The sequence below is a fragment of the Vidua chalybeata genome, chromosome 16 (genome assembly GCF_026979565.1).
Source record: "Vidua chalybeata isolate OUT-0048 chromosome 16, bVidCha1 merged haplotype, whole genome shotgun sequence".
In the NCBI taxonomy this organism is placed as follows: domain Eukaryota; kingdom Metazoa; phylum Chordata; class Aves; order Passeriformes; family Viduidae; genus Vidua; species Vidua chalybeata.
This window is the reverse complement of record NC_071545.1, coordinates 13,869,713-13,892,961: the sequence shown is the minus strand read 5'-3', so window position 1 is coordinate 13,892,961 and position 23,249 is coordinate 13,869,713. Positions and strand designations below refer to the sequence as shown.

At 53.1% G+C, this 23,249-nt stretch overlaps 2 protein-coding genes across 9 annotated transcripts in view; one reads left to right on the top strand and one right to left on the bottom strand.

Moving 5' to 3' along the window:
• Positions 1-1,158: 1,158 nt before the first annotated feature.
• Positions 1,159-2,939, top strand: PLD6 (phospholipase D family member 6; the record flags this gene model as incomplete). The annotated part of the gene is made up of 2 exons (XM_053957880.1): positions 1,159-1,540; positions 1,643-2,939. Coding segments are annotated over 2 exons (624 nt in total), but the record flags the coding sequence as incomplete, so codon positions are not given.
• Positions 2,940-3,286: 347 nt separating this feature from the next.
• The window catches only part of MPRIP (myosin phosphatase Rho interacting protein), a 77,470-nt gene continuing 57,507 nt past the window's right edge, over positions 3,287-23,249 (bottom strand). For 3 of the 8 annotated variants that reach the window (XM_053957451.1, XM_053957452.1, XM_053957455.1), the window contains 9 exons: positions 19,206-23,066; positions 16,243-16,390; positions 15,532-15,649; positions 14,437-14,596; positions 14,228-14,347; positions 13,612-13,698; positions 12,794-12,956; positions 12,378-12,463; positions 3,287-8,311 (listed from right to left, as the gene is read on the bottom strand). In XM_053957451.1, the coding sequence (XP_053813426.1) occupies positions 8,240-8,311; positions 12,378-12,463; positions 12,794-12,956; positions 13,612-13,698; positions 14,228-14,347; positions 14,437-14,596; positions 15,532-15,649; positions 16,243-16,390; positions 19,206-23,066 (4,815 nt within the window). In that variant the 3' untranslated portion in view covers positions 3,287-8,239. Of the gene's footprint in view, positions 8,312-11,235; positions 11,302-12,377; positions 12,464-12,793; positions 12,957-13,611; positions 13,699-14,227; positions 14,348-14,436; positions 14,597-15,531; positions 15,650-16,242; positions 16,391-19,205; positions 23,067-23,249 lie in introns of all 8 variants that reach the window. The other 5 variants (XM_053957453.1, XM_053957454.1, XM_053957458.1 and 2 more) reach the window with 5 other exon arrangements.

Here is a 23,249-nt window from a genome sequence, read left to right as displayed (position 1 = left end):
AGTGCTGCAGCTGCCGTGTGATGGAGCCAGTGCTGGGTCACTTACAGACAACGCCTTTCGGTGCCAGTTGTGCCACCCCTGTCCCCTCAGCCAGGCAGGGTCCAGCAGGTGATGGTCGCCCTCCATTCTGCCCTCGTGAGACCCCACCTGCAGAGCTGCCTCCAGCTCTGGGGCCCACAACATCACAAGGATGTGGAGCTGCTGCAGCGAGTCCGGAGGAGGCCACAAAGATGCTCCAAGGGTTAAAGCTCCTCTGCTCCGGAGCCAGGCTGGGACAGCTGGGGGTGTTCACCTGGAGAAGACCCAGGGAGACCTTAGAGCTGGAGAGGGACTTTGGACAGGGACAGGACAAGAGGGAATGGCTTCCCACTGCCAGAGGGCAGGGTTAGATGGGATATTGGGAAAGAATTCCTTCCTGTGAGAGTGGGAAGGCTCTGGCACAGGTTCCTAGAGAAGCTGTGGCTTCTCTGGATCCCTGGAAGTGTCCAAGGCCAGACTGGACAGCGCTTGGAGCAACCTGGGATAGTGGCAGGTGTCCCTGCCCAAGCAGGGGTGGGAATTTGGTATCTTTGGGATCCCTTCCCACCCAAACCATTCTGTGATTAAAGGATGTGTTGCGTGTTCGCAGCATCCGCTGCAAGGGCTCGTGTGTGGTGAAGGGTTCGCGGTCAGGGTTGCGGTACCTGGGGAGGGCTCGGTGTTCGGGGAAGGGCTGGGAGCCCGGGGCAGGGTCGGTGCCGGGATCCCGGAGCCCGGGGCAGGGTCGGTGCCCGGATCCCGGAGCCCGGGGCAGGGTCGGTGCCCGGATCCCGGAGCCCGGGGCAGGGTCGGTGCCGGGATCCCGGAGCCCGGGGCAGGGTCGGTGCCCGGATCTCGGAGCCCGGGGCAGGGTCGGTGCCCGGATCCCGGAGCCCGGGGCAGGGTCGGTGCCCGGATCCCGGAGCCCGGGGCAGGGTCGGTGCCGGGATCCCGGAGCCCGGGGCAGGGTCGGTGCCCGGATCTCGGAGCCCGGGGCAGGGTCGGTGCCGGGATCTCGGAGCCCGGCCCAGCCCCGTGTGGCGGCCGCTCCTCCCCACAGGCCGCGCCCGCCTCCGCCGCGGCTGCGCGGGCGGGGCCGGGCCGGGCCGGGCCATGAGGGCGGCGGGGGCCGCGCGGGGCGCGGCGCTGGCGGCGGCGGCGGTGACCGCGGTGGCGCTGGCGGTGGCGGCCTGGCGGCGGGCCCGGCCCGTGCGGGAGGTGCTGTTCTTCCCCTCGCAGCCCTGCTGCATCGAGGCGCTGCTGGCCGAGGCGGCCGAGCCCGGGGAGCCCGCCCGGCCCTGCCCGTGCCCGCTGCCGAGCGGCGACACCGCCCTGAGCCGCCTGGTGCGCCGCCTCCTCTCCGCCCGCCGCTCGCTCGACCTCTGCCTCTTCTCCTTCTCCTGCCCGCAGCTCGCCCGAGCCGTGCAGCTCCTGCACCGCCGCGGGGTCCGCGTCCGCCTGGTGACGGACGCGCAGTACATGGGGCTGCACGGCTCCCAGATCGGCCGCCTGCGCCGCGCGGGTGAGCGCGGGGCGGCTGCGGGTCGGGGATGGAGCCCCGCGCCGGGGATGGAGCCCCGCGCCGGGCGTGGCCGAGCCCTGAGCTGTGTCTGTGTCTCTGCAGGGATCCAGGTGCGCCACGACCAGCACAGCGGGTACATGCACCACAAGTTCGCCATCGTGGACCGGAGGATGCTCATCACAGGCTCCCTCAACTGGACCACCCAGGCCATCCAGAGCAACCGGGAGAATGTGCTGGTCGTGGAGGACGCCGAGTATGTGAAGGCTTTTCAGGATGAGTTTGAAAGGATTTGGGAGGAGTACAATCCTGCCAGTTACATTTTTTTTCCGAAAGGCAGTAAATGATTGAGCTGCCTCACAGGGCTAGTGGAGCATGGTAACACCCACAGATTTTATTATTATGTATAGACATCATTGTTTTGTCCATCTGGGTGTAACTTTGGTAAATGTCTCCAGAGCAGCAAAGTGTTCTCTGCCCCAGAGTGCCACAGATGCCTTGCTGTGGGTCATTCCCGTGCTAGAGGGAATGACACAAGTGTTTGGTTGTGAGGGTGGCAGTGACAGAGCTGCAGCCATAGGCATTAAGACTTTGGGCAGGCTCGTTGCTGTGCCCTGGTGCAGACCAGGTGTGTTCATACAGTGCTGAGCGTGTGTTTCAGTGGTAAAAGGAACATTTTCCAGCTCAGGATATGGAATGGAATTATAGCCAGTTCCAAGTGGAATTGTAGCCCAAGGGCTCCTCTACACTGGTAAAGAAGGGAGAGATATGAGGGCTACAGCAGAATTAAGATTTTCTATAGATTAAGTGCTTGGTTACATTTCTTGTTGGCGTTAGCTGTTGAAAGTTATTAAAAGGAAATTGGTGGGAAATAGCAACAATTTTTAAGTTTTGATCATGTACATGTTTCTTTTGGTTAAAGATTAGGAGCGCTCCGGTGTAAAACCATGAGCACAGATGGTAATGACAGCTTCTCTTCCAGCAAGGAAGTGTAGGGAAGTCTGGAAGGAAATGAGAGAAATGCTTGTTTGGGATCAGTGTTTATCTGGAGAGCAGACACAGCCAGAGTTGGGTCACCCAGTTCAGGTGGGCTCTGAAAACCCTGGTTCTTTCAGGTGTTGGGACACCGTGTCATGGTCTGTGCCCTCGCCTGGCAGCACCAGCCTGGGGACAGCGAGGTGACATCTCTGTCCCCACAGCTCAGTGTGGAACAAAGATGATGTAAACCTAAGAATTTCGAACTTGAAATAGTTTGAAATAGTCTATGTAAGAATTGTTTTATACTGAACAGAAAGTGCCTTAATATCTCTCAAAATGAAAAGAGGTTTTTATATTCTGTTACCATTTTTGTTACCAGTAGTGCTGTGATTGGCACTGTTAAATAAACCATTTTCACAGAAAACATTAACAGCCTCATCTAACTTTTGCATTCCAATTCCTGTAGATCCTTATTAAGATATTTATGATACATGGACATCCCAGATTTTAGATTTGTTCTGAGAAAGTTTGCATGGGGGAAAGAAAATGATGTTACCTGTATGGAAGCACCTAGGGAAGGTTATTCTCCAGTAAATCCCATTCAGCAGCACTAGATTTAAACTACTTAAAATATATTACTGCTGTCAAAGTGTTGCCTGTTGCATTTCCTATGTGAAGTGAAGCTATAAAAACAAACATCTCCCTTTTCATGCTCTGACCTCTGCCCTGTTCTTCCTTCTTTTTAGAAATAGAAACCTGTTACACATGGCATGCAAAGGGTGGTGCAAAAATAGTTTATTACCATATAGTTAATGTAAAGTTAAGTAATTATATTTACAAAGTAAAAATGATCAGCTACATCCAGGGGAGCCTAGCATGTCACACAAGGTTTGTAAGGAATAAATACAGTGAGAAAAAGTGGCGTTTCTGTTACAGCAAGCAGTTGATCAGGAATGGTGGCTCTTAAAAAAGCACTGGAATAAACTGGGAGTGGAAGGGAGAAGGGAAGGAGACAGGAACTCACACACATGGAGAAACAGGAGCCTTCCACACCCTTCCCCTTTGCAGGGGAACAGAATGATGTGTGAGAGCCCTGAGGCTGCAGCATCCCAGCGCTGCCCGGGTCCCGCTGGCCCTGCTCAGCCACGTCACAGCTGGAGCTGAGGGCTGGCTGCTCTGTCACACCATCACAGAAACAGCTCTGGGAAATGACTCCTTCACCCTCAGTGCTCACAGTCCTGCTGTGTGCTGGCTGTTCCCAGACACGTGGCAGAGCACAGTGCCCAGATGTGACCCAGAATGAATCCCCATCGTTGGGCAGTCGGGTGAAGCTGTGCCTGGACAGGCCCAAGGCCGAGCTGTTCCCAGGCCACTGGAGGAAGACTGGCCACTAATACCTGAACTGCCACATCAGACACCACCCTCAGCCTCACAGAGCTTCCACCCCTCCCTTCCCCCAAACCTCCGTCCTTCCAAATGATTCTTTAAACTCTCAAGTCATCCAGAACTCCAGGAAGGTGGACACGGGCCAAGCCAGGGGATTCCTGCTTCCTACTTACCATAGTCTCCAGTATTTTACATGCTTTGCTTTCTCTAGGTGAGAACAAACAGCGAGCACTCTTGTCCTGCACACAGGGTGAAGAAAGCATGAAGAAAATAATGCTAATTGCACCCGTTTATTCACGAGTTCAGAGCCAGCTGGGTTAGTTCAGCTGGTACCAACTCGTCAGGTTTCTCTAGTAAATCCCACACCCTCTGTTTCCTCAGCAGCCTCACACTGAGGCTGTTGTTTCCCTGTGTCTGCAGCAGTGCCTTGGCTCTTGTTGCTGTGGTCCCACTGCATTTGAAGGTACACAGCGAGTTACAGCCACGCTGCTGTGGGATGGGTGTGTGTGCAGGGGCTGTGGCTGGCAGGGAGTTGTTGCTGCTCTCTGTAACAACAGGGCACAGTTTGCACATGCACAGCGTTGATGCTGCTATCAAGCACAAGATTATTGAGTCCTCTGACTGGAAAAAAATACCCCAAGTCTATAGCAAAGTAGGTTACAGTGGTCAAACAGACTGTACACAATCTTCGGACAGGTACCTTCAAAGCTAAAGGCATAGATCAGCAGAAAAGGTTTGAAAAGGTATTTATAACAGTCCTCAACCCCTCAAAAAAGCAGTTTATCAGGGCAGATGGGGTGGGTTGGACACATTACACTCTTTCCTCCTCTCCCAACCCACACGTGGGGCCTCTGTGCTACAACAAGCCTTAAAAATCAAACCCACAACTCAGTCACAAAAGAGAACCCTCTGCAAACTGCTGAGGAATAAATATTTACACTGCACACTTGGAATGCTATACAGGTATTAAATTACTTTTGTTTTTTAAAAAGAGAATAATAAGAAAGCTTTTCTTTACCTAGAAAGTGAAAAAAAATACAGAGCAAAGGCAGACCACAGCGAGTGTGCGTGTGCTTGAACATCCACAACAAACTGAGTATCCAAACCAGGACAAATATGCAAAGGTCTTGTGGAAGTGCCATCAAATAGAGTAGGTACAAAATGTGAGCACTTTTACTGCAGCCCAGCTCTCTGGTACCAAAAAAAAGGGCATTTTCTGGTTTGCAAGCCAGCACCAATTCTATTTTTGAAACAAATGAACACAATTTACTTCTTTTTTTAGTATGTGAGCAAAGAAAAGGTGACATTTAAAGAAGGATTCAGTCTGGCTCAGAGATGGTGCAAATGGGAGGAAAATTTTACTCAGGAAAAATAAGATTACTTGAAGCCAACAAGGCTCCAAGACCTGTGCCTTCGCTGCACTTGAGTTCTCCTAAACCTCCCTTTTTGGTGCTATCAATAGTGTGGAGTGATGCAGAATGCAGCAGCTTCCCCACACACTTTCTAATTTAAATAGCCACTGATTAATCCCAAAAGATGGATGAAGTCAGGAGCAGGAAGAAGCAGGAGGATAACTGAGGATCATTGCTACGAATAAAAGGACTTCTCCTTTTATTTTCAAGTACTGGGCTCTGCAGGAATATTTCACTTTGGGGCTGTTTATTCATGCTGCAGGTTCCTTTTCTTTACAATAAAGGCAGGTAAAGTGCTGCCCCTTGCCTTGGAGAGATGCTCAGACTCACCAGAGCGAGCCCAGAACCCTCAGCAGGGGTTCAGAACATTTGGCTGCATAAGGGACCTTCCTTCCTTCCTCCTCTTCCTCCCCGTGACCCCCAGAATTCACAGCTCCCACCCTGAACACACCCCAAACATCCTTCCCAAGCACTGCCCCAGAGGGTGCAGCTGATCCTGATGATGTCAAGGCCACTGCTCAGCCCTGTCTGTGCAGCAGACCAAGATTCTCCATTTATTTTTCCAGAGGAGCCCAACTCCCCCATGGAAACGTCTGCTCCTACAAGCTAGAGCACATGAGCAGGATTTGCTGGGGAATCTAAGAAAGGGCAGGGTCCACGTGGCAAGAAGGAGACGAGAATGTTCTGCTTGGTTGGCTAAAAAGGGAAAAGTCCCATCCCAAGTCTAAAGAGAAGAGGAGGAGGAGGGTTCTCCTAGAGCCAGTGACATCCTGCAAGAGAAGAGCAATGACAATGACAAGGCCCATGTGCCATCCCAAATCCATGCTGCCTCCCATGGCCTCTGCCAGATCAGAGCTCACCACGCACCTGGAGCAGCCAGGGATGAAGTGGCTGGAGAGGTGGGACACGGTAGGAACACCCCAGGTTCTCCAGAGCCCAGATCATGGAAGTGCTGTGGTGAACGCAGATGCAGTGCCCGGCTGCACATCCACACACCTGAGAGCACTGCTGACGAGGGAAAGGCTTTGGATCCAACAGGTTGAGCATCTCTCCTACCCTGCTCCCATCTCCAGGACCTCCATGCACACCCAGGCACACAGAGCATCCCAGCAGAACAGCTGCTCTGCCCCCTGCAAGGTGCTGCCATCCTGCCTGGGGACAAGCAGGGCTCCTCTGGGCAGGACCAGCTGCCAAGTCCTGCTGTGAGGTGCCAAACTGGACACTTGGCCATGGCAAGGCCACACAAGCTGGACAAGAGCCTGACTCCCACTGTGGTTCAGTGATACAATGTCCTGCTGAGGGTCTCGTGGCTGGAAAAAAGAGATTCTGCTCCCAGGAGGATGAAGGTAACCCCAGCAGCTGCTCTGGTCCAGCCTGGCAGGACTGGGGGTGGTTTCACCAGCCCCGTGGGGCTCTGAGAGCTGTGCCTGTACCAACCATCAGACCCAAAACCAGCAGGGAAGCACTGGGAGCTGCTGGCCTCAACCTTGGCTGAGTGCCTGAAGGACAAGAGGAAGCTCTGCTCCGGGTGAAGGCCAGGGTATCTTCCACATCCCAGCCTGAAGAGGTCACTCAGCACCCAACCAGGCTGGGAAGCCAACGTGCCAGAGTCTCCTTCAGCCCTGGTGACCTTCCAGGTGACATCTTGAGATTCATCCAGGGATGAAGCTCCTCACCTGCAAAGCAGCACAGGCTTCTTCTAGGAAGCCTCTGCTCAGCTGGCTGTGACCATCCAGTGCTACCAGCTCCTCATCCCTTGGTTTATATGCATTTATCTGCCTCACGGTGCTAAATTGTATGTTTTAAATACAGAAGCTCTTAGGACTGAGAAGGTCTGAAGCACATACTGGTTTTGAGATCTTTATTTCAGGAAAAGATTAAAGAATTAAAATAGGAGCTGCCCTGCTGACAAGAAGAGTTGAATTCAAGAAGCTGGTAAAAAAGGAGCATTATATGCATTGAGCACTGTGCATTTTCAGTCAATATTGGCTCTACTTTCTACTCTACTTTCCTTTGACTAGGAAAAGGGAGTTTCACATGCGCACAGACCCTGGGATACACGGGATTCAATGAGAGGAAGGGAGTAACAGCAAAAAAAAAAAAAAAAAAAAAAAAAAAAAAAAAAAAAAAAAAAAAAAAAGAGTGCTGGGCTTGATCTAACAGAGGCAAGAAAGTGATCTTACAGCTCGGCCCCTGGAGCACCAACTCCGACCACCAGCGAGACGGGAGCGAGGACGCGCCGACGGGGCCGACTCGATGGTGCACTTCAGTAGCTGCAGCTCCCCATCCATAACCACCTGGGCAGCCACCAAAGCTTGCCAGGCTTCGGTGGCACCTACATTCAGGATACGGCACAGTCACGGGGCAGGAGAATCACTTCTTGCATCCTTCTCCAGCGAGATGTCAGTGTTGTACCTCCAGGCTGCGGACGCGACAGCTTCCCCCGGCTTTCCCCCCTTGTAGGTGCAAGTAATGCAGTCGAGATCAATGGTGAGATCAGGCTCCTGGTGTGCTCTGAGCACGGGGTCTCTAGACAGCAGTAAGAGCTCGGTCTGGCTGACACCACCCAGGCCCTGCTCGCTCTTCCCGACAGAGCTATAGCTTATTAACAGGCTACTGAGCCTTAATACTGACACTTAGTGTAATGGTTTACAGTAAAGAAAGGATTCTCCTACAAAGCGCCGAAGAGAGGGGGGGGAAAACCCCACTCCAATCCCTTCCTCTCCCTCTCAGAGTCTCTGGAGCATCTCACAAGCAGGGAAAGGAGCCAGGGAGGCGAGGGGGGCACCGCCACCGCGGCGCCGGGTCCCGTCGGGGCGTCAGGACGAACGACAGCGAGGACATCGTAAGGAACGAGAGACAAACGGTGCTGGTGCTGTGCTGCCTCAAGCTGGGAGGTGCGCGTGGTCAAGCGGAGCGGGGAGAACTAGTCTTTCTTCAAGTCCCTGGATTCAAAAAGCTTCAGGCGTTCTTGCACAGTCAGGCCTTCCTTCAGACTCTGGGAGAGACAAAAGACAGAGAGCGTTGGGGCACGGGCGGCGCAGGGGAGGGAGCGATGCCCAGGCAGAGACGTGGCAGCGAGGAATGGGCTCCTGGGCGGAGGATTAGTGGCACATGCTGAGAGAGAACACACGGTTATGGAGGCTGTTACTGGCGGGCAGGGCCTTGAGACAGGGTGAGATTGCAAATGAACCAGGTGACGAACCAGAAGCAGATGAGAGGCACATCATGCTGCAAGCGGGATTAGCTGACTCGGGAATGACCCCCGGAGCTCACAGGGTGCTGCTGGATGGGGCAATTCCAAAGAGGGGAGCCCCAGGCAGGTCAGCTGGGATCTGTTATGCTGGAGCCCCAGGATGCTGCAGGCTGGTCCTTCCCTGTCTCCCTACACCACTACAGCACCCATGGGGACAGCCCTGGCTCCACTCCATGCAGGATTTGCTCAAGAAACCCTGGAAACTGCTGTGTGCTGCCAGCAACCATCCCACCCCTTCTCTCACCCCACCCTGGCACTCTCCCAAGCCAAAGATGCCTTGACAGCCCATGGTTAGGCAGAGGACTCCTAAATGCTGCTCAGGTCTGGCAGGCTCTGCTGGCAGATCCAATTCAGATGCAGCATCCAGATTTCAAGGCACAACTCTCAGCTGGCCAGCAGCCCCCTGGCATTTGGAATTGTAAAATCCATCAGCTACACATGGGGACTCAGTAGCACAGCACTGAAAGGGGCAGAAACCCAGAAACAAATTGCCTGACTCCTGCAGGACAGCTTTAAATTGAAACCAGCCTGAGGGGATGCACCAGGCTAATGCCAGCACCCTCCTTCCTGCAGCCCCAAACCTGTGGCACAAGAGATTGAGGAGAGCAAAGCATTAGGTGGTGAGTTGTCCCTGTAGATGAGGAGGCACAGCCACCTCCCATCCCTAAAAATAGCCCCCATAGCCAGGGCTCTGCCCCTCTGTGCCCCACTGCCTGTCCCAACCCCACAGCTCTGCCTGCCAGCCCAGTCCTTGGAACTGGCAAGGAATTCATGCTGCAGCTGGAACATTATTTACTTTACAGAGCAAGCCTTGGCACCTTCAAAGGCACAGAGTGGAGGGATGGAAATCAGCTCCTAGGAGGAAAGTCTGAGGGAACTGGGATTGTTCAGCCTGGAGAAGGCTCAAGGTGACCTTAGGACCCCTTCCAGAGCCTAAAGGGGCTCCAGGAGAGCTGGAGAGGGACTCTGGAGAGAGCCTGAGTGACAGGACAAGAGGGGATGGCTTCCCATTGCCAGAGAGCAGGGTTAGGTGGGATACAGGGAAGAAATTCTTCCCTGTGAGGGTGGGGAGTCCGTGGCACAGGGTGCCCAGAGAAGCTGTGGCTTCTCTGGATCCCTTGAAGTGTCCAAGGCCAGGCTGGATGGGGCTTGGAGCCACCTGGGATAGTGGAAGGTGTCCCTGCCCATGGCAGAGGGTTGGAACAGGATGATTTTTCATCCCTTCCAACCCAAACCATTCTGTGACTCCATGATCCTACTATCAGGCAGCCACCTCCCCTTCTCCTTTCCCTTCCTTGGCTGTGGGACTGCTCTGCCACAGCAGCAGGTTGGACTTCTGGGCTGCGTTTTCCTTCCCATGTATTTATCAAGGCAGGACTCCATGATAAACTTGCCCCAAGGCTGTGCAGATTCCCATGGTTACTGTATTTCTGGAAATGTTTTCCCTCCCACAGGCCCACAAACGCAGAAGGGCTTTGCCAGGCAGCATGGAAATGAAAGCACTAAATTGGACTGAATTTCCAAAAGCTGTGTGCTCTCTTTCCAACGGGCAGCAGAGTCCTCTGGGATGAGTCTCTGAGCACACACTTCCTAAAGGAAGTTTACTTTGGGCCTCTTTAAATGGCAGCAGCTCATGCATTCCAGCTCTTGCATCTGATTTCTCAGTGGATGGAAAGAGACACCAGGAATCATCAGCCTGTTCTGCCTGATGGCACAAATTCCAGCAAATTCAGCCCCCGGGCAGTCCCACAACCATTTCAGTTGCTGATGAGGAGAGCCTGATGAAGTGAGACTAATGTAGGATGATATCTGTGATAAAGGGATCTTCCAACAGACTTCCTGGGGCTCTCCATCCACCATGCTGGGAGCTCCCCTCTCCTAACCTCCCTCTGCACGTGTTCCCACCTCAGTCTTTGCCACAGGCCAGGAAATTCACTATTTCTCCAGATAATGGAGATATCTGGCTCATTAGAGCCTCATTTCTTATCAGCTCCCTCCTTTTGCTTGGAAGCCTTGGAAGCCCAGGGATGGAGAGCAGAAGGAGAAGGTTACTGGGCAAGGAAGACTCTTGCTCAGGCATGGATCAACCTGAAAAAGCAGCAGCTGTGGGTAAAAGAAATTAGGGCAGTCCAGGACATTCCCTCTGCAGCTGAGGTGGCTGAGACCATTTTACATGCTCCGGGCTGTTATGGGAAGTACACTTAAAGGCATCTCAGACTATTCCTGCACCTGGCTAACAGCAAAACAGGTGTTTTCCTACGAGACCTGGACAGTGCTGGAGCTTAGTCTGAGGCATGCAGAGTCATTCAGGCATGCACACTCCGTGTCCCACGCTCCCAACACAGTAAACAGGAAAACATGCCCCACCATGTCCAAATCCTCTCCGTGATGATGAGCTGTGTTGGTGAGGGTGGGAAGAGCAGGAAGACAAAAAGCCGTAACCCCCAGGGAAGAGGCAGAGAGACTGCGTTTCACACGGATCTTGCCTACACTGGCTTCTCCCCTCCCCTTCCCCTTCACCCAGGAGAAGAATTAGCAGTGAATAAACCCGTCAGTCAGTCATTAAGAGAAGGAGGGCTCTAGTTTGGCAGGGAGGTGTGAGCAGTGCATGCAGAGGTTGGGCTGCCCGTGGTGGCTGCGGCGCCGGGCGGTGCCGGTGTGTTTACCTACGTGGCAGGGAACCTGGACTCGGGTTCATTTCAGTTATCCCATGAGACCTGCTCAATAACGGACTGTTGAAGGAAAAAGCAAAATAAAACAAAAAAAGAACAAAAACAAAAGAAGAAGCTCATAAATCCCAGATGAATTTGCGCTGGTGCAGCCCCAGCCCCCCGTCCCGCAGCGATGCCCTGGTACAGCCCCTGCTTCTTCTTCTCTCTTTCCTCACCAAGCAACACACGTAGGGACCACACAGAAAGTGATCTGAGTTGAAGTGGTGAAGGGAAACCCAACATCAGAGTGGCCCTGCAGGTCTGGGCTGCCCCAAAATGTGCAGAAGTCTCTCTCTGCTCACTGGGTGCAGTGCAGATGCTCCGAGCTGAGGAGCTGCTGCTCGCAGAGCTCCAAGTGTTTCCCCACATGGTCACCAAGTTAAAGTATTTTGCCTGCCCTGAAAGGGCCCAACCACTTCAAACATCAGCAAGAGACACCAGGTGAGAGGCAAAGCAGGTTTGCTCATGCTGAGCTTCCTCCCAGCTGCCCTATGTTTAATGCTGACTCCTGATCAGCATTATTTGCCCTTCCTTATCCCTGCTGTCCCACATGATGGAACTGGCTGCCAAGGAGAGCTTGGCACAGCATCACTGGGCTTTGGGATCAACAGCAAGCACAGAAGGACCACAGAAGCACAGGGCCATCTGCACCACATTAACACACAAACAAAGTGTGTGTTAAATATGCCCAGGACCCAGACATTGCTGATACACATAAAGACAAAAAATCTTGCCGTGATGAACACTAAAACTAGAATGATGTGCACATTTCCACCTATATTTCAACTGAAAAGAAGGAGCAGATACTGGGATAGTCCTCCTGTGAAAGACCAAAGAACAAGGAGAACATCAGCCTTTTTTCCAACAGGGGAGCAGCTTCATGCCTCCATCTGAGCAGGGTCTGGAGTGGGAGAGTGGGCCCTGCCTGGCTGCACAGTCAGTCCTTTTGCAGTAAAAAACCATCCAGGCTAGCACTAGTGACTGGGAAAATCTTAATTTTGTTCCCCTGCCCATTTCTTCCCATTTGGGATCCCCATCAAAGAGAAATGCTGGGCATTCCTCATTGCCATCCCACTGGGCAGGACATCTGAGCTCACCTTTGACCTGATATTCCTTAGTTGCCGGCTAACACTGGATCTGTCTTTCTTCAAGAAATCAGGGTTGCTTTTTGATTTCATAATATCTGGGAAGAAGCAAAAGAAGTGGGATTAGCCTGGTGCCCACTGCCTTCCTGCAAGGACAGGGCTGGGGCTCTGCCCTCCCAGCCCAGCAAAGTGCCCTGATGAGCCCAACTCCTAGCGCTGCCCCAAGGGCAGAGGGGGCTTTTGGGCATCCCTGCATCACGAGGCTTTCCTGATGCAAAATGCCAGAAGGCTTTCAAAGCCCATAAGCTTTGGATTAGAAGGCCAAGTCCTACATTCAGACCCATTCCTGCACAAGGGTTTGTACTCCAGGATTCCCGTGTTAGCTCGGGACACCCAGGACTGCTTAGAGCTGCTGGAGGAGGACTGACCATATCCCGATACAGTGGTGTTCACAGGGGATTTCTCTCCCTGAGCTTCTGTGGCTGCTTTCAGCTGCTCTTTCAACCTGCTGATATCACAGTCTGCCTTGGCCTTCACGATGCTCAGCTCCGTGTAGATGTCTTTGTACTTGTCGCTGGCGTATTTCTTATCCTGGCAAGGGAACAAGAACAACCCGATGGAGCCAGACAGACAGCTGGAGCCGAGGGGGTTTGTGGATGCACTCAAGAGGAGCTTGGCAAATGCCGACGGAAGAAGAGCCGGCAGCGGGAGAGAGGCTTGGCCAGGGCAACACACCCCCTCGGAGCTGCTTCCAACAGCGACCCGGGACTGCGGGAATGGAGACAGGCAGAGAGCTGAGAGCCAAGGGCCAGCAAACAGCGCTGCCCGTGCGTGCAGCCCCTCAGCTACAGGGCTGTTAGTGGCTTTTCATTTTAGCCAAGACACAGAATTCAAGCAGAATTCCCAGAAATGGCCTTGGCTTGTCCAGAGCAAACCAGTTCCACCGCTGCGAGGCTGGGCAGATCTCTAACACTGATTGTTTGTGCCATTTAAATCTGATCTGATGTGACATTAAATGGGGAAGTCATGCTGAAAGGGATGTTTTCCCACACTGTCTCCTTTGTGGGTAAGTCTGAAGTTGATACATGGAGTGCTTTACAGATGACACCAAAATGGGTATTGAATTACATTCAGGGGAAAAATTAAATATGGTTTCAAATCTAGGTGTAAATGGGCTGAAATCTAAGCACAGACACTCAGGAGCAGAGCACAGGAAGAGGATTTGCAGAACCACCCCTGGCATTACCCTCAGTGCTGTCTGCAGCTCGTCTTTGAGGGAGCTGATCTCCTGCTTCAGGTACTGGATTTCAGATTCTTTCACCCGCAGCAGGACCTGTGGGAACAAAAAACAGCATCTTTGCACCCGAGTAGACACAGTGTGACACCTGCTGTAGCCAGTAGCAGTCAAGCCCAGGGCTGGAGACTCAGCCCCATGCCAGCACCACAAAGCCTCTGGTCCACCTGTCCTCTGCTTCTCACAAGAAAACTCCTCCTGGTTCTCTTGGGAACTCGCCCAAGCTTGCAGTGCTGATGTGCTCCCTGCACACCCCAGTTTCTGTCCCCACTGCTCTGCATGGATTGGATCCCAGGGACAAGCAGGGGCTGCAGAAGGAAGAGCGAGTGTCTGGCTCAACGTGGTGAGGAGATCAGGACCCCAGAATCTCCTGGCCTGAGGCAGCTCACGATAACAGTGCTGACCAGCCACGAGAGCCGACTAGGGGACAGATGGCTGTGACACCTCTCAGGCTGTGACACCTCTCAGGCTGTGACACCTCTCAGGCTGTGACACACTCCCAGGCTGTGACACGCTCCCGAGGTACACAGCACTTGTGCCCACCCACGTGCCTCTCTGCAGGGCTCACCTCCAGCTCGTAGGCGTCCTTGCCCTGCGTGAGAGGCGACCCAGCAGCCTCTCCCCCGCCCTCCCCGGTCAGCAGGGTCCGCAGTCGCGTGATCTCCGCAGCCAGGCGGTTATTCAGCTCCTGGGAAGAGGAGGAGAGCCGTTGTGGGAAGGGGGAGCAGGGACACAGCTCAGCTCAGAGCCCACGGTCACCAGGGCAGGGAGCCTCACCTGGTTGTGGGCGTTGAGCTCCTGGTTCTCCCGCTGGCACTGGCGGAGGGCCTGCCTCTCAGCCTCCAGCGCCTGCGCCAGGTGGGCGTTCTCCAAACACTTCTGGGAATACTGCTCCGAAAGCACCTCCAGCTCCCGCTGCACCGACTGCAGCTCCTCCCTGCGGAACACACGTGGGGGTAGAGCCCTCTCCACACACACACACATCCCCTAGCCCGTTCCTCCTTCAGAATCCCAGGACAACCCAACAGGGAGCTAAGCTCTGAGGATGAGGATTGCATATTGCCTTTGGGGAAAAAACTCAAGCCCAGAGCAAGTCAACTCTTCCCTCTCTTGGCAGAGCCATGCTTGGGCACCAAAAGGGACAGGAGTTTGTTCTCTCAGAGGTTAAGTGGCAGAACTTTCTCAGGTTTCTAAAAACTGAGCTGAGATCTATCAAAATCTACCAATGCCAAGTAATTCCTTGTGAGGGTGGTGAGGCCCTGGGAAAGGTTGCCCAGAGAAGCTGTGGCTGCCCCTGGATCCCTGGAAGTGTCCAAGGCCAGGTTGGACAGGGCTTGGGGCAAGCTGGGATAGTGGAAGGTGTCCCTGCCCATGGCAAGGGGCTGGAATGAGATGAACTTTAAAGTCCCTTCCAACCCAAACCATTCCAGGATTCTAAGTTTGCTCTGGGCACCTGGGTCCTGGTCTGTTTGCACACCTCCCCAACTTACATAGATGTATCAAGGTTGATAAAGCTGACAGGCAGCCCTGCAGAGCTCCCATGAGAGGATAGCCCTGCCATGGAAAGCTCAAAGCTTCCTCCTCACCTTTTGAACAACCCTGCTGCTGCAGCTGTGTGAAAAGCAGCACTGGCTGCTCATCTACTACTTCTGGGGACCATAAAGCAGCTGTTTTGGGTAACGTGGGGATGTTGACCTGGAGCCTGAAAGGTTACGGACAACCAGGAGGCTCTGATGGATGCAGCTGGGTTGGCACCAAGGGAAGAGGCCCCTGAAGTAACCCCAAACTCATCACCAGAATCAAATGGGAGAGAAGGGTCTCCCAGACATGATCTCCCTGCCAGATGGCAACAGAGGACAGTGATGGTCTTACAGGTACTGCCTTCGGAGGGCCTCGATGTCGGCGTTGACGCTGCTGATCTGGGAGCGCTGGGACTTCTCCAGCTCCCGCTCCAGCTCCTCCCGGTGCGCGTTCTTCATGGCTTCGATGGCTGCGAGGGGCACACAGTGTTAGCACCCAGCACCCTCCACCCATGGGTGGGTTTTTGAGTTTTTGTTTGTTTCTTAGAGGAACAAAACCAAAGTCATCCCAGCTAATCTCCCACTGCTTCACAGCCCCCTCAGTCTGTGCCCCAGCTGCAAAGGGGCTTCTGCAAATCCTGCTTTTTAACAGAGTCCAAATGATTGTCCTATTCACACATTGTTTCCTGGACTGTGGGACTCCTAATGCAGAGCTCCTGAACTCCAGTGTTTTAAGATTCCCTGGTGCACTGAAGAATGAATTCAGTGTGGAATTGGCAATAATTTAACCACAGGAATGACTAATGCCTTTCGGATTCAGAATGCAAAACAGATCAGACTGTGTAACAGCCAAAGACAGGGGTACCAAGCCTGGAGAAGGACCAGGAGATGGGCACCAAACCTGGATGACCAGGAGATGGACCTCCATCTAAAACATCTTTCCCACAAGCCCCTTCCCATCTCCCTGTGCAGCCCACCCAGCCCTCATCCCATCCCTGCTCTGTTCATCAGTGCAGCCAACACCACCCATGTCTCCATCACCACCATGGGGTCCCTCTGGTACCTGAGATGGTGGCAGCCGTTTCCTCTGCCAGCAGGCGATCCTTCTCCTCCCGCAGCTTCTCCAGCTCCCGCTGGTGCTGCCGCTGCAGGTCCTCGATCTTCTTCTGGTGCGTCTCCTCCATGGCTGCAAAGCCCCTCTCACATGTTGCCTGCAAAGGGAGGAGGGGAAAGGGTTGGCCCAGGAGCACAGGGCCGGTGCCATGGTGGTGGGGAGCCCACCAGGAGCCACACGCCAGCAGGCAGCTCAGCTCCCCAGGTCCAGCAGGGATCTTCTGCTTCCCCAGCCAAGGAGCACGATGGACCTTGCAATGGTCAGGGCTTGTCCTGCAGTCACTTGACCCCTGACATCTTCAGGGAAAAGGATGCAAAGGGGCAGACCCAGTTGGGGAATGCAAAAAAAAAACAACCAAAAAAACCTTCTGTGCCCCTTCTGTTCTTTTCAGTGCTTGTTTTTTTCAACCCCTGGGTGGAAGGAAGATGACGTGACAGCAACAGGATCTTAATTCCCAACTGGAGTATTGCTACAAATGCTGCAGGGAAAATTACTTGCTAATCGAATTACTAGGAAAGAACTCGGGCCAGGACACAGGAGGAGCAATTTGGGGAGTTGGGATTCACCAGGGGTGAGGTCCTGAGTTCCTGCCTGGTCCTTCTGGTCCCAGCTCAGCTGCCAGCCTAAGCATATCAGGATCCTGGATGGACACACGGCTGCAGGACACGGACAGGACCAGCAAAGCCAGAGGCAGGCCCAAGCCACAAGGGAAGAAGGGGCACACACTGGAGACAAGGTGCTGAGCCCCATCAGGCAGCTTGGGACAAACCTGATGCCAAGCACTGTACAGGGCTTTTCCCCTTAACGACACAGGCTGGCTTTATTCTCAGATTTCAACTGAGCTCCCCTTGATTAACACCAGTTTTTTTCCATGGAAAGTGAGAACTGTCACCTCTGGGACCCCATGGGAAATTTTAGGAGGGGGCAAATTCACTCCCCCAGTGGCAAAAGTGCTCAGGACAGTCCAACAGCACTGACCCTCACTAACACACACACCTCAGCATCACCTTCTTGGCTAATGCTCTGTTACCTACACCTAATCCTCATTCCCAATTTTTAGCTTTGGTGGTTTTTTCCCCTCCATTTAATTTTTAATCCCAAGGCATTATTCACTTTCCCAGCCTTGTTTGTTTGTTTGTTTAGACTCCTAACTCAGTGCCAGAACCTGCCTGGACTTGGCTGTGGCACAGAGCAGCCCTGCAGGATTCTTCATTACACCCAGAATCATAGAATATGCTGAGTTGGAAGGGATCCACAAGGATCATCAAGTCCAACTCCTAAAACATCTCTAATTTTGGAAGAAAAAGGTGTATATTCAGCCAGAGATCTGGCTGTAGATTCACTATTTAATGTATTGTAAATGCATTGCCATAAATCCACATGTACAAATCAGTATCTCATAGAACCACAGAATTATTTGGGTTGGAAAGGACCTTAAAGTCCATCCAGTTCTACCTCCTGCCAAGAGCAGGGACACCTTCCACTAACTCAGGTTGCTCCAAGCCTTGAACCTGGCCTTGGACACTTCCAGGGATAGGGCAGCCACAGCTTCTTGGGGCCACCTGTGCCAGGGCCTCACCACCCTCACAGGGAAGAAATTCCTAATATTAAATCTAAATCTACCCTCCTCCATCTAAAGGCTATTTCCCCTTGTCCTGTCACTTCATGCATTTGTCAGAAGTCCCTTCCAGCTCTCTTGGAGCCCCTCTAGGCACTGGAAAGGGCTCCAAGGTCTTCCCGGAGCCTTCTCTTCTCCAGGTTGAGGAGTTACTCTTGTGCTACTGATGTTACATTCTCCATCAGGTTCTTAGGAGAAGAATGGAGCACATTCAAGCCTCTAGTTTGGGCATGTTTCCAATCTCTTGGTTGGCTTCCTGACCACTGCAGCTTAATTCCAATGGGATTCAGCAGAACTACTGCTCTCCCCAGGCTAAAACCAGCTTTTGGCTGGAGCTGAGCCACACTTCACCCCCAGCTCAAATGTGTGCTGGATCTTGTGGCTGGAAGCAAGCTCTCCCACATTTTTGCTGATTCTTAAGAGCAATTGGTCTGTGAAAGCCTCACTGGCACAGCCTCTGCATCGTTGGCCTTCCTGTTCAACCTGGCAGCCTCCCCTTGTGCTGCCAGAGTCCTCTACAACCCTAAACTCACTTCCGAACTGGGAATGCTCTCCTAGGAAAAGCAGACCACCAAACCCCATTTTTTTTAGGTGCTGGATGATCTCAAACCAGTTTTACAGCCAGTCTGACTGGTGGGGCAATTTGAACGGTGGCATTTCATCACCAGTGGGTTTCTCTGCACCTCACCTGGGTGTTCCAGAACTGTGCACTCTTTGTTTTGTACAGAATTACCGTGTCCAACACCGGCATGGTCCTCACAGCCTCCTGCAGAGGAGCTCTGCTTTGCTACTGAATTTGGTATCTCTTTGCAGCTACTTTCCCTAGGAACATACATTTTGAGAGCATCAAGTTTCCGTTTCATCCTGCATTTTTGAAGGCAGCAGAGACAGACTGGAGATTTGATCAGACTGGGAAAGACAGAGCTGAGGAATGCTTTTAAAGGGAAGTCACAAACAAAATGTCCGTGTTGGGTACAAGGAGAAACACTTAGGTCTTCATGTTGAAGGAGGTGAGATGTTATCGAGCTACTTTGAAACTGCTTCTCTCCCTCTCCAAGCAAAGACCACCTCCAGAAATCCACCTTCCCAAGCCCTCAGCAATGCATTTAGAATACCCCAGCATGGAGAAAAAGGAAACACGCTTTACAGAGGCCTGGCTAATACCCTGGGGCTTGTTTCAGCATTCTGGCTCTTTCAGGGGATATCCCTTGGATCAGCAAGCAAACCCTGGGACTGCACGTGCCCTCCCACACACTCAGCAGCAGAAGGCAGAAAATGTTAAACATATCAAGACCTTTAGGTTTTCAAAGTCTTTCTGGTATTTTTCCCTCAAAGTGGAAGCGTTCCCCTCCAGATGTTTGTTCTCCAGCTCATCCCTCATGACGTTCATCTGGGCCTCCAGCTCCTGGATGCGTTCCCTCAGGCCGTGCATGGAGTCCGGGTCATTGCCGGGGTCCTGCCCGGTGCCACCCGCCTCACCGGCTGCCCAGGTGTCCCCAGCGCCCGGGGCCACCGCGGGGGACGCCTCTGGGTGCTGCCTCTGGTACTCATCGAGGGTCTCTTGCAGGCGCTGCAGGTTCTGGCTGTAGTGGTCCTGCAGTGCCTGCAGCTCCTCGCTGTGGATGACCTGCAGCTCCTTGATCTTGGCCTGGAACTTCTCCTCCAGCGTTTGCATCTGCTCCAGGTGATACTGCTCCATGTTCTGCTTGTCGCGGACAACGGCGTCCAGCTGGTTGAGCCCCTCCACCCTCTCGGCCTTGAGGGCATCCTCCGTCCTGTTGAGCTGCTCGATCACGTTTCGGATCTCCTCCTCGTACCGCCCCTGCAGCTCGCTCAAGCTCTTGCTGTGCTCGTGCCCTTCCTCCTCCAAGAGCCTCCGCTGGTTGTCCAGCTGGGACACCTTTGCCTTGAGGTCAGCGTTCTCCCTCTCCAGCACGGCGATCACCTCGCTGTACTCGCCCTGCTGCTTCCTGAGCAGCTCCTCGTACTCGTCCCGCAGGAGAGACACTGTCTTCACACGCTCCTGGCACAGTGCATCCATGCTCTGCAGGGACTCCTTGTAGGACTTCATCTCCCTCTCGTGCTCCAGACGGACTTTGCAAGCGGCGTAACAAACCTGAGCCTGAACAATGGCATCGTGGACTAACAAAGACGAATAACGCTCCAGGTCTCCCATGCACGAATGGTAGGAAAGACTCTGGGACATCTTCAGGAGCTTCTGACAGTCTCTCATGGCCTCCTCAGGAGGCAGAGAGAGTAAGGCAACAGATATCTCCTTCAGAATATTGGATTTGTCCTTTAGCTGCTGGGCAAGATCTTCCTGAATGGAAACAAGAGCTTCACTACTACGGTCTGGGGCACTGCCAGTCTCCTCCACCTTGGCTAATTCCTGGCACGGCACCATTTGGAGACGGCTCCCATCCCAAGAGATCTGGGTTCTTTCCAAAGCATCTTTTTGTATTTCAAGTGCTTCAGAAATCTGGTGCATAACTCTGTCAAACTCAGGAGTCCTGTACGCTTTGATGATCTCCTCCAACATGCACTTGTGCTGCTGGAGAGCTGTTTTGGTATTATGGAGCTCTTCTTCAATTGCTTTTAACCTCTGATGAAAAGATTCTCTCATTTTCTCTGCAACAAACCCAAGTTCTGCCTTGATCAATGTAGCATCAGCTACAGCACTGAGAAAACATGGGGAAATGCCCAAAGCTGTTTCTGATTTGCCCTCAGCTTCTCCTTCTCTAGTGCTCAAGTGTGCTCTCAGCTCCTCCACCTGGCTCCAAAACTCCCCTTCCAGCAGCAGCTTTTTAGACAGGATGCTGGCCAAATCATTGGCTGTATGAGAAACACTTGCTGGCTCCAACAAAACCACCTCGGCTGTTCCCTGGATCTCTCTCAGAAGCTGGGCTATCTCAGAGCTTGCATTTTTCAAAGACTCTGCTATTTGGTTGATGAGAGAGGCCTCAAATGCCACCCTCTCAGAAAGCCACCTCAGCTGGCCAGTGTCAAACACATCTGCTTGCTGCTCCTTGGAGATGTCCTCCTCTTCTAAATCCCCTCCTTCTGGAGCGGGGCTAACCGTGGTGAGGCTTTCACTCTGCTGATATTCTGATGGGACTGGCGCTCCGCTCAAGGCTTGGATTGCGTTAGATAAAGTTGTTTCCATGCTGGACAGAGTAACAAGGAACAAATCCCCCTCTTTATCCTTGTCTGATTTGGGCAAGGATCTTAGCTGCTCCCTGCACTTCTCTAAGCAAGTCAGCGCTTGATCGTTTTTCATCTGGAAACCTCCCAGCTCACTGACGTGACTTTCTATGAGCTTGAACTTTTCCTGCCTCTCGCTCTCCAGCTGTGAGATCAAAGCATTGACTTGGGACAAGCTGGTCTGAAGCTGTTCCCGCAGCTGGGACTCCGTGCTGGCCCACTGATGGTGGAGGGCAATGAGTGTCTCCTGGTTATGGCCGTGCTGGCTTTCCAGCTTCATTGTCACATCTTTGAGCTTTTCCTCTGTGATATACAGTTTGGTTTCCAGGGAATGGATGATGGAGAGATAAGTCTCAGAATCGCTCGTCCCTGATGAGGGGTAACCCAGAGCTGGCTCTGAGGACATGCTTTCTTCAGACAGAGATCTGTCCTGGCTAGTGTCTGAAGAGGTACTGCTTGTCCAGTTTTTCTCTGATCCATCTGGATGGATGTATTTTTGACACTGGATGCTTGAAAAACGGATCCTTTGCCTCTTGGCCCCCATGATTCCTACATCAGGCTTTGCTAAAGCTTTCTGAACCAACTCTTGGTCCTGGAGCTCTACAACTTTTGATGGGGAGCCAAATTCCTCTACTTGCCTCTGACTGGTCTCAAGAACCTCATCCTCCTCCTCCTTCAGTGCATAAGTCAGAGCTGGGAGGACATCCTGAGTTTGCAGAGCCTGCCCCAGTTGGGATGGATGACTTTCATCCACCTCAAGACTGGGGCCAAGGTCTTCTGCCTCCTCAGCACATGGACCTGTGCCCACACTAGCTAATTTCTTTAAAGCCTCCTCCTTGGCCTTTAGCTTTACTTTAGTCTCCTCTAAACTGCTATCTAAAGCAACCACTTTAACCAAAGCCTCACTGAGATCTTGATCTTTCTTCTCCACAATTCTCAAATGCATTTCCTTAACGTGTCTCAGCTCTTCTTCTTTCTCTTTCAGCACCTCCTGCACCCCCCGGAACTGATCCGACACCTCCTCGAACGACTGCTCCAGATTGTGGTAGTTGGTCTCTTCCATTTTCAACTTTGCTTGTAGCTTTGCAACTTCGTTATCCGACTCGGCCACCTGATTCATGAGCTCGTGGAACCGGCACTTGATCTGATCCCTCTCTCTTTCAAGTTCCTCGATGTGTTCGGCAAGTTTTTGGATGCTGGCCTCCTTCATGGCCAGCTGCTCCTCCAGCTGGTGAACGAGCTCGCTGCCTTCGAACTTGGCGCTCAACTTTTCCTTCTGCAGAATCTCCATTTGCTGCTCGCTGTTCTGCAGCTGATTCTCGTACTCGTTGGCCTTGTCCTCCACCTCCTTCAGGCTGCGTATCAAAACCTGCTTCTCCCTCTCGCAGCTCTCCAGCAAAGCCTCATAGTTCTTCTGCAGCTTCTCCTCCATGAGGACCCGCGCCTGCTCGCTGGCATTCAGCTGCCCGCTGAGGTCTGCGATCCTGTCCTGGAGCCGCTGCACTTCCTTCTGGTGGTCCCGCTGCAGAGCCTGCTGCATCTCCAGGTCCCGCAGCTCCTGGGTCTTCTCCAGCAGCAGAGCCTCCGCGCTCTTCAGCTTCTGCTCGCTGGCCTTCAGCTGGGAGCTGAGCGCGGCCTCGCCGTGCTGCCACTCCTCCAGCTGCTCTTTGGCTTTCTCCTTCTCGCTCCTCAGGTCGCTCTTGAGCTTGGCCAGGGTCTGCTCCTTGATGGCGAGCTCAGCCGCCGCGTTACTGAGCCTCGCCTGCAGGCTCTGAATCTCGGCCTCGTGGTGCCGGATCACGTCCTTGGCCTCGGCGTAGCTGCGCTTCAGCGACTGAATCTGCTGATTGATCACCTCTTGACGCTGGCATTGGGCTTCCAGCTCGCTTTGGAGGTCTTGGTTGACTTTGTGGAGCCTCTGCCAGGCACCTGATGGCGAGGTGGCCACCTCGGTCTTAAAAAAATTGATTAAATACTAGATTAGTAACACTCTTGGCTCTCCCTTCTGAGTGTCACACCTCTGGCCAGGCAGGCCATGGAAAAGCTCCTCACAGCGACTTGGCTGCTACCCACTGCTCCAATTGGGATGATTTGTTCTTGGCACAATTTGGTTTGTTTAACCGACTTTTTTTTTTTT